Source organism: Engystomops pustulosus, chromosome 11, assembly GCF_040894005.1.
Source record: "Engystomops pustulosus chromosome 11, aEngPut4.maternal, whole genome shotgun sequence".
In the NCBI taxonomy this organism is placed as follows: Eukaryota; Metazoa; Chordata; class Amphibia; order Anura; family Leptodactylidae; genus Engystomops; species Engystomops pustulosus.
The window spans coordinates 71,361,846-71,372,823 of NC_092421.1; the positions used below are offsets into that span (position 1 = coordinate 71,361,846).

At 43.7% G+C, this 10,978-nt stretch overlaps 1 protein-coding gene across 1 annotated transcript; it reads right to left on the reverse strand.

Moving 5' to 3' along the window:
- Positions 1 to 1,181: 1,181 nt before the first annotated feature.
- RBP5 (retinol binding protein 5) lies at positions 1,182 to 10,197 on the reverse strand. Its single transcript, XM_072130885.1, has 4 exons — positions 9,959 to 10,197; positions 6,816 to 6,994; positions 2,355 to 2,456; positions 1,182 to 2,160 (listed from the first exon to the last, which is right to left on the reverse strand). The coding sequence occupies exons 1-4, from the start codon at positions 10,029 to 10,031 to the stop codon at positions 2,107 to 2,109; spliced, it is 408 nt and encodes a 135-aa protein (XP_071986986.1). The 5' UTR covers positions 10,032 to 10,197; the 3' UTR covers positions 1,182 to 2,106.
- Between the last annotated feature and the right edge of the window lie 781 nt (positions 10,198 to 10,978).

Sequence of the window (10,978 nt, forward strand, 5' to 3'; positions counted from 1 at the left end):
GATTTCCTATAAATGGACACAAGGTCACATAGAAACTAAATATAAGTTCCTGTCGTTTCTGTAGTCTGAGTACAGAGAAATCTTCTGTTTTACTTATATGTAAATTAGGATTTTGGTGCACAGTGGGTGTGGCCAATAGCTCCAGTACATTTTTTTTCTTGTGTGCTGCAGACACTAAGAAGAGGGAGTTTTACTAGGCCCACAACAATATCATACTTAATCTGAAATGATGAGGGATAGTGAAAAAATTCCAACTGCTCTGGAATTGGTGAATGTAACGGTCACACAGACGACAGAAGGTACTTGGGAGTACCCGGGAGGAAAATCTTTATGGGAAGAGTCCGGAGGGAGTAGTCTGTGGACCACTGGACCCTCTGCACCAATGGGGAGATGGAGATGGTTCTAGCTGGAGTCTTCACCAGAGACCGCCGCAAAGCGGGATGGTCTTGCTGCGGCGGGTTACCGCAACTAGGCACCCGCTGTTAGTCAGGGATGGAAGAGATGTAGGACACAGTCCGAGCCTGGGATGACAGCAGGAATGCGGCTTGGAAGGATGAGCTGGAACTCACGGCAGGCAGCAGCTGGCACAGTACCCAGGCGGGCAGGAACGGAGAGGTCCTTGGAGGAGAGTTGGTGGCTGGGAGGCGTCTGGGAATGCTGGAAGACGGGAGCCAACAGGAGCGTCTGAAAACGCTGGAGACAGGAAACACAGAGGCGTCTGGAAACGCTGGAGGAACACAGCAGGAACCACTGTGGGAAGCAAGGTGTGGAAACCTTGTAAGTTCCTTGTAGCATGCTGAAGATCCGGCCAGGAAGGAAGGGAAGTGCCGGATTATAAGGGCGAGGCCGGATTAGCAAGCACCAATCCGGAGAACACTGGCCCTTTAAGGCTTAAAGAGCCAGAGCGCGTGCGCCCTAGTGAGTGGGAACGCGCGCAGCCTAGTAAGGCAGCAGGATCGCGGCCTAGACGGGACCGGAGCAGAGCCAGGAGAGGTAAGTACAGGCCAGGGGGACACCATGCCACACGGAGGGGCACGGGTGTACCCGCGAACCGTACTGAGGATCGCGGGTGCGGCCGTGACAGTGAAAGATTCCCTTTAATTAATCCTCACCCCTATCTTATCCTGAAGCATGATGGGAGGCAGAGTCTATAAAATAATAAATAAATAAGCAGTGACTGAATCATATTCTTTATTTGATCATTTATTTAAGTTTCTCCCAAATCATTAAAACTTCTTTTAAATTAAATCATATTTTTAAAAAAAACTCTAAAGAATTCTGAATCTTTCTTATACTATTTTCTGTACTTTGTAATCCAATTCCTTATCATTTCGAAGATTGCTTACAGTCAATGGAATTATTCACATCCCAAAAACTTTTCCAAAGTATTACCTCTTCACAGCTGAGAGTTTGTTTAAATTTCATCCTGAACAGATAATCCTAAGGCTACATTCACACTGCCTTTGCCCGCTGTATGTAGCACGTCGGGCGCACGGCGCGCTGCTCGCTCCCACCCCTCTACATAGGGATGTATGGCGCAGGGCGTCGTAATACGGGAAAAGATAGGACATGTCCTATCTTTTCCCGGGCTACGGAGCGGAACAGTGCCGCACGTGTTCTGCACCGTACCGCTTCCGTAGGGCGCCTTTCGCTCATTGCTGTCTATAGGGGACGTATATCGGCTGTGTATACGTCGGACGTATATACGTCCCCCTTGTGGCAGTGTGAATGCAGCCTAAGGTTGTTTAGTTCTTACATTATTGTCTATGCTGGATACATTGTAACAAACCATGAAAAGCAGCAGGTCTGCAATGGAATTTGGTCTATGGACAGTAAGCAGAGATCCTGAAAATGCACAAAGTACAACAAAAATGTGTACAGTGAGTGAAATGGGGGTTGTAAGGCATCACGTGCACCCTGTGGATAATAAACAGATACCCCTGAGGCGATCACTGGTGAATAATCGTCCACCAACCCCGACGTCTATTGTCCTTCTAATGAATTAGTTATTTCTATGGGTAGAAAAGAGAACTTCTATAAATCGAATAAAACACCTATCTATAAAGATAATATCATGCACATTCAGCGTCTGTGGGTTCACAGTCTTCATGATACTTTGCGGAATTTTTGAATACAGACTGCATCCCCCGCCGTCAGCTCCTGGGAAAAAGAAAGGGTTAAATGAATATGAGGTCACATCACACACTTTTTATGGTTTCAACTTTGCTAATGGTCTTTATCTGATATGTCCTACTGATTTTTGTGTAAAGTTTGTAAGTAGCTATATGTTATCTGATCACTTCTACAAAGATGATGGAGAAATGTAACGTGGACAAAGGGAGAGAGAGTCTCACCGCATACAAGAGATCTCCATCCAGCCACTGCTTCCAGCCACGGTTTGGTATATCACCCTTCTGGACACACACAAGTTTGTTGCCCTCCCAGGATACGGTGGTCTGTAAAAACCAGCAGTAGTCAATAAGATATTAAGTACATAGAAATTGCAGAAATCATCAGCAAGCTGCTGCTACAATATACTACACCACACACAGCACATCCTCTATATACTTCACCACACAAAAGACACATCATCTGTATACTACACCACACAAGAAACACATCATTTGTATACTACACCACACAGGAGACACATCCTCTATATACTACACCACACAGGAAACACATCCTCTATATACTACACCACACAGGAGACACATCCTCTATATACTACACCACAAAGGAGAAGAGCTGACACCTCCTCTAACTACTACACCACACAGGAGGAGAGCTGACACATACTCTATATACTACACCACACAGGAGAGCTGACACATCCTCTATATACTACACCACACAGGAGAGCTGACACATCCTCTATATACTACACCACATAGGAGAGCTGATACATCCTCTATATCATGCACCACACAGGAGGAGAGCTAACACATCCTCCATATACTACACCACACAGGAGAGCAGACACATCATCCATATACTACACTACACAGGAGCAGAGCCAACTCATCCTCTATATACTACACCACACAGGAGGAGAGCTGACACATCCTCTATATACTACACCACACAGGAGGAGAGCTGACACATCCTCTATATACTACACCACACAGGAGAGCTGACATATCCTCTTTATACTACACCACACAGGAGGAGAGCTGACACATCCTCTATATACTACACCACACAGGAGAGCTGACATATCCTCTTTATACTACACCACATAGGAGAGCAGATACATCCTCTATATAGTACACCACACAGGAGGAGAGCTGACACATCCTCCATATACTACACCACACAGGAGGAGAGCTGACATATCCTCTATATACTACACCACACAGGAAAGCCTACACATCATCCATATACTACACCACACAGGAGGAGAGCCAACTCATCCTCTATATACTACACCACACAGGAGGAGAGCTTACACATCCTCTATATACTACACCACACAGGAGAGCGGACACATCAGCTATATACTACACCACACAGGAGGAGCGCTGACTCATCATCTATATACTACACCACACAGGAGGAGAGCTGACACATCCTCCATATACTACACCACACAGGAGGAGAGCTTACACATCCTCTATATACTACATCACACAGGAGGGCTGACACATCCTCTATATACTACACCACACAGGAGGAGAGCTGACACATCCTCTATATACTACACCACACAGGAGGAGAGCCAACTCATCCTCTATATACTACACCACACAGGAAAGCCTACACATCATCCATATACTACACCACACAGGAGGAGAGCCAACTCATCCTCTATATACTACACCACACAGGAGGAGAGCTGACACATCCTCTATATACTACACCACACAGGAGAGCTGACATATCCTCCTTATACTACACCACATAGGAGAGCAGATACATCCTCTATATAGTACACCACACAGGAGGAGAGCCGACACATCCTCCATATACTACACCACACAGGAGGAGAGCTGACATATCCTCTATATACTACACCACACAGGAAAGCCTACACATCATCCATATACTACACCACACAGGAGGAGAGCCAACTCATCCTCTATATACCACACCACACAGGAGGAGAGCCAACTCATCCTCTATATACTACACCACACAGGAGGAGAGCTGACACATCCTCTATATACTACACCACACAGGAGAGCTGACATATCCTCTTTATACTACACTACATAGGAGAGCAGATACATCCTCTATATAGTACACCACACAGGAGGAGAGCCGACACATCCTCCATATACTACACCACACAGGAGGAGAGCTGACATATCCTCTATATACCTCACCACACAGGAAAGCCTACACATCATCCATATACTACACCACACAGGAGGAGAGCCAACTCATCCTCTATATACTACACCACACAGGAGGAGAGCTTACACATCCTCTATATACTACACCACACAGGAGAGCGGACACATCAGCTATATACTACACCACACAGGAGGAGCGCTGACTCATCATCTATATACTACACCACACAGGAGGAGAGCTGACACATCCTCCATATACTACACCACACAGGAGGAGAGCTTACACATCCTCTATATACTACACCACACAGGAGAGCTGACACATCCTCTATATACTACACCACACAGGAGGAGAGCTGACACATCCTCTATATACTACACCACACAGGAGGAGAGCCGACACGTCCTCTATATACTACACCACACAGGAGAGCTGACACATCCTCTATATACTACACCACACAGGAGGAGAGCCAACTCATCCTCTATATACTACACCACACAGGAGGAGAGCCAACTCATCCTCTATATACTACACCACACAGGAGGAGAGCTTACACATCCTCTATATACTACACCACACAGGAGAGCGGACACATCAGCTATATACTACACCACACAGGAGGAGCGCTGACTCATCATCTATATACTACACCACACAGGAGGAGAGCTAACACATCCTCTATATACTACACCACACAGGAGGAGAGCTGACACATCCTCTATATACTACACCACACAGGAGGAGAGCTGACACATCATCTATATACTACACCACACAGGAGGAGAGCTGACACATCCTCTATATACTACACCACACAGGAGGAGAGCTGACACATCCTCTACATACTACACCACACAGGAGGAGAGCTGACACATCCACTATATACTACACCACACACGAGAGCTGACACATCCTCTATATACTACACCACACAGGAGGAGAGCTGACACATCCTCTATATACTACACCACACAGGGGAGCTGACACATCCACTATATACTACACCACACACGAGAGCTGACACATCCTCTATGTATTACATAAGAGAGGCTTAGGACGGTGATGCAGAGGCACTTTATTCTTTATATTATTCCATCGGGTTTATAATATTTTACTGATTTGTTAGATATTTTTGACATATTTTTTTTTTTTTACATATTTGCATTACTCCACATTACAGCCACTAGGTGTCAGTCTGGTGCTTGTTATGTTATATGCATCCACAGGTTCTATCCTAATAATTGTGGATTTTTTTGTATATTATATTTAGCTTTTAACTCAAGGTCGAGCTGAATAATAAGATTGCGTTGCTGATGGAGGCAGTGATAAGTGAGTGTGGGAGGGATGTGACAGCTGATCATACAGAAGCAGGAACATGTTGATGTCACTAGGACAAAAGCCTTGTTTTATCATGTACAGTATATGGCATTTTGTTTCTATTTTATGGTTTTGTGTGGGATATATTCAAGTCTTTGCGTCTAGCAGTCCCTGTATAATAGTATAAATCAGCCTGAGTGTGCTATACATCATAAAATACACTGCTCTCCTACTAAGGGATTTTAACTTAATCTAAATAATAATGCCATAGACCAGAAAACATGGTTCTCCATGCAGTTTCTCACAACGGTGCCAAAATTGGGTGTCAGACCCTGTTGCCCCCCCACCTTGCTGCAGGTTTTGTTGCCTGAGGCCATAGTGCTGCTCAGTAAGTGCTATGCTGATGCCCTTTAACAATGGCTGCCAATCATATGGCACTTCAAGCACCTTCCTCCTTGTAAACGTGCCTGAGCAATAAGGTTCCTAGTGGCAGAACTCACTGATTGGGTTCTTCCTGCAGGCTCTGGGCTTGTGAAGCACACCCAGGGCTGCTCCACTTGAAGTTCTGATTGACACCATCTTGGTTTTGTCCCGTTTATCTTGACTTTCCTTGTGTCTATGTGACTGTTTGTTTGTCTGACTCTCACTGTTCATTGTCCTCTTTTCTGAGCAAATACTCAGAGCAGGGACTGTCGCCCAGTTGTCACCTGTAATCTAGCTCAGTTCAGGTAAGCAGGCAGGGACTGAGAAGATGGGCACCGGACAACATGCTTGCTATTTCCTGCCATTATTGTGTATCCTCAATCCTGATGTAGCCTATGATAGGGAAATGGCCTGCTTTAAAATCCCTGATGTTCTTAGGTGCGAAGTTGGTCACTGGTAAAATCCATGTTGGTCTATCATGGTGAGACGCCAAATTCATGATACTTTATTATAGTATGTTTCAGTTAGTGATAAAATACCTGCTGGTCTATATTGATAAACCAATCACTGATATACAATGACTGTGTGTACTGCTGAGATTCTGGTATCAGGGGCCCCCGGGGCCGAGAGTCCTATTCACCCCCTTGGTTTCCTTACCGCACTACTAGCCATTGCTATGCCCTGAGTGTTCATCCTTCCTAGATAACAGGAATTTAACCTACATGTAATCTGGATTATTTTTGGTATAATCTCCTTAGACTTTCTCTGATATATACCTGGCAGATTTTTCCATCTATGACAGCCAGATCTTCCTCAAATTCTTTCCCCAAGGTGAAATCCATGATGTAATTACGGAAGGTGCTGAGCGTTCGGATGATCATATGGTCGCCGTCCACTATGAACTCTTTCTCTGGGCGCAAAAGTAGCACGATCTTACGAAGGGCAATATTCAGATCTACAAGGGGAAAGACTATGTCATAAAATATATACATATATATATATACATTTATATATACAGAAGCAAATGTGTCACCAGGTTAGTGGATTTCTACAGGATACTGGAAATCACATTGTATCCTGTAGTATTGTCACCCCATCGCATTATACCCTGTAGTTACCTGATCAGATTATGCCCAGTAACATTGTCACCTCCATCATAGTATCCAGTAACATTGTCGCCTCCATCATAGTATCCAGTAACAATGTCACCTCCATCATAGTATCCAGTAACATCGTCACCTCCATCATAGTATCCAGTAACATCGTCACCTCAATCATAGTATCCAGTAACATTGTCACCTCCATCATAGTATCCAGTAACATCGTCACCTCAATCATAGTATCCAGTAACATTGTCACCTCCATCATAGTATCCAGTAACATTGTCACCTCCATCACTTAGTATCCAGTAACATTGTCACCTCCATCATAGTATCCAGTAACATTGTCACCTCCATCATAGTATCCAGTAACATTGTCACCTCCATCATAGTATCCAGTAACATTGTCACCTCCATCACATAGTATCCAGTAACATTGTCACCTCCATCATAGTATCCAGTAACATTGTCACCTCCATCATAGTATCCAGTAACATTGTCACCTCCATCACATAGTATCCAGTAACATTGTCACCTCCATCACATAGTATTCAGTAACATTGTCACCTCCATCACTTAGTATCCAGTAACATCGTCACCTCAATCATAGTATCCAGTAACATTGTCACCTCCATCATAGTATCCAGTAACAATGTCACCTCCATCATAGTATCCAGTAACATTGTCACCTCCATCATAGTATCCAGTAACATTGTCACCTCCATCATAGTATCCAGTAACATTGTCACCTCCATCACATAGTATCCAGTAACATTGTCACCTCCATCATAGTATCCAGTAACATTGTCACCTCCATCATAGTATCCAGTAACATTGTCACCTCCATCATAGTATCCAGTAACAATGTCACCTCCATCATAGTATTCAGTAACATTGTCACCTCCATCACATAGTATCCAGTAACATTGTCACCTCCATCATAGTGTCCAGTAACATTGTCACCTCCATCATAGTATCCAGTAACATTGTCACCTCCATCATAGTATCCAGTAACAATGTCACCTCCATCATAGTATTCAGTAACATTGTCACCTCCATCATAGTATTCAGTAACATTGTCACCTCCATCATAGTATCCAGTAACATTGTCACCTCCATCACATAGTATCCAGTAACATTGTCACCTCCATCACATAGTATTCAGTAACATTGTCACCTCCATCACTTAGTATCCAGTAACATTGTCACCTCCATCATAGTATCCAGTAACATTGTCACCTCCATCATAGTATCCAGTAACAATGTCACCTCCATCATAGTATTCAGTAACATTGTCACCTCCATCATAGTATTCAGTAACATTGTCACCTCCATCATAGTATCCAGTAACATTGTCACCTCCATCACATAGTATCCAGTAACATTGTCACCTCCATCACATAGTATCCAGTAACATTGTCACCTCCATCACATAGTATCCAGTAACATTGTCACCTCCATCATAGTATCCAGTAACATTGTCACTTCCATCACTTAGTATCCAGTAACATTGTCACCTCCATCATAGTATCCAGTAACATTGTCACCTCCATCACATAGTATCCAGTAACATTGTCACCTCCATCATAGTGTCCAGTAACATTGTCACCTCCATCACATAGTATTCAGTAACATTGTTTCGTATTCTGTAATACCCAGCAACATTTCCCCCCTTCACTTTGTACCCAGTAACATTGTCACCCCATCACAAAATACCCAACAATATTTTCACCTATCACATAATATTTAGACACATTGGCACCTATCACCTTATAACTAACTTAATTTTCACCCAATCACATAATACAGAACAACTTTGTCACACCATCACATTGCACCCAGTAAATTGTCACCCAATCACATTGTAATCCGTAACATTATCACCCAATAACATTGTATCCAGTATCATTGTCACCCCATTGTATTGTATCCAGAAACGTTGTCACCTCCAGTAAAATTGTTACCCAACACAGTAACCCTATAATACTCAGCAACATTCGCACTTCAATTTGTACCCAGCAACATTGTTTCCCTATCACATTGTATCCCTCATATTTAATCCAGTAATATTGTCACCTCATCACATAATACTCAACAACATTGTCACCTATCATATAATATTTATTCACATTATCACATTATAACTAACTGAATTGTTACCCCATCACATTGTATCCACTAAAATTGTCACCCAATTGCACTGTATCCAGTAACATTCTCACCAAATCACATTGTATCCAGTAACATTCTCACCAAATCACATTGTATCCAGTAACATTCTCACCAAATCACATTGTATCCAGTAAAATTGTCACCCCATCATTATGTATCCGGATACATTGTATAACCCATCACATTGTATCCAGTAACATTGTCACCCCATTCTATAATACCCAGCAACATGCCCCTCTTCACTTTGTACCCAGCAACATTGTTACTCTAATACATTGTATCCCTCATATTGTATCCAGTAACATTGTCACCCCATCACAATATTATCACCGATCACATAATATTTAGTCACATTGTCACCTATCACATTATAACTAAATTGTTACCCCATCACATTGTATCCAGTAACATTGTCACCCCATCACATTATACCCCACAACATTGTCACCTACCACATTATACCCATCTTAATGTCCTGCCCGACATGTTTTTTTACTCCATCTTGTTTCATCGGCTACATTGTCATTTATTTGTCCTGGTCAAAACCGTTTCCCCTTCACACTGTAACAATATGGTCTGGAGGTGCTATCATTCTCTTTGCACCTTCATGCCACTTTACCATTTTATGCTAAGTTTCAATTTCTTACTTAAAGCTTTGAGATATTCCTCCAGGTTTTCCTGTGACACCAGCTCGTACTTTCCCTGGAGCGCTGCAGCCATTCTGTAGATTATATGATTCTGCCTCCTGCCTGATACTCTCTACCTCATGTTATGGGTCAGTCCTTGTCCCTGTGTGCCCTGTAGCTGCCACGTTCCTCCCAGTAAATCACTTTCCTCTGTCTCTGCTTTCGCTGCTTCTGCCAAATCTGTCTCCCTTTAATGTTCAGCGTAATCCCCATTATATCTCAGCCAGGCCCACACAGAAATATAATCCTAGATTATACCCTCGGCAAACACAACATTAACCTCCAGTCTGCCAGGAGCAGCGTGCGGACTACTGTGGGTTATAGCACCTCCTATGTTACTATGTAATTAGATTTATATGGGGGGTGGGGGTACAAAAAAAAACAACCTACAGGTGGAATTGAAAAATCCAACCTGGGATTATAGAGGCCACCTGAGAAAAGCTCCAATCCTGGAATATATATATAACAGTCCTGCTGCTACTAAAAACACGCACAAAGGTCTGACCACACATCTCTCTATGGACATTGGGGCTCATTTACTTACCTGGTCCAGTTGCGATCCAGCGGCGCGTTCTCCGACGAGGATTCGGGTCTTCCGGCGATTCACTAAGGTCGTGCGCCCGATGTCCACCAGGTGTCGCTGCTGCGCCGAGGTCCACTGATGTCCGCCAGAGTTCACCATCCTATTCCTGGTGCATGTAAGCGCGTGTCAGGTGACACATTTTTTTTTTAATTAAATACCGCGGTTTTTCCGAAACCGTCGGCCACACCCCCCGATTTCCATCGCATGCAGCCACAATCCTATTGCGTGCGCCAAAAACCCAGGGCAATTTGACACAAACAGGTAATTTTCGGGAAACCCGACGAAAAAGAGCGATTCGGGCCCTTAGTAAATGTGCCCCATTGTCTTACACTGGCTGCAGAGAGCACAGAGCACAGCAGTGTGTGGATATAACCCCAGTGCATTTGGAGAAGCTACAT

Coding starts and splice junctions, on each gene's coding strand:
- RBP5 (XM_072130885.1), bottom strand. CDS start 10,031: ATGGCTGCAGCGCTCCAGGGAAAGTACGAGCTGGTGTCACAGGAAAAC. Junction 2,457..6,815: donor TAGATGGAAAAATCTGCCAG/GTATATATCAGA, acceptor TGGTTTTTACAG/ACCACCGTATCCTGGGAGGG. Junction 2,161..2,354: donor ATGGAGATCTCTTGTATGCG/GTGAGACTCTCT, acceptor TCTTTTTCCCAG/GAGCTGACGGCGGGGGATGC.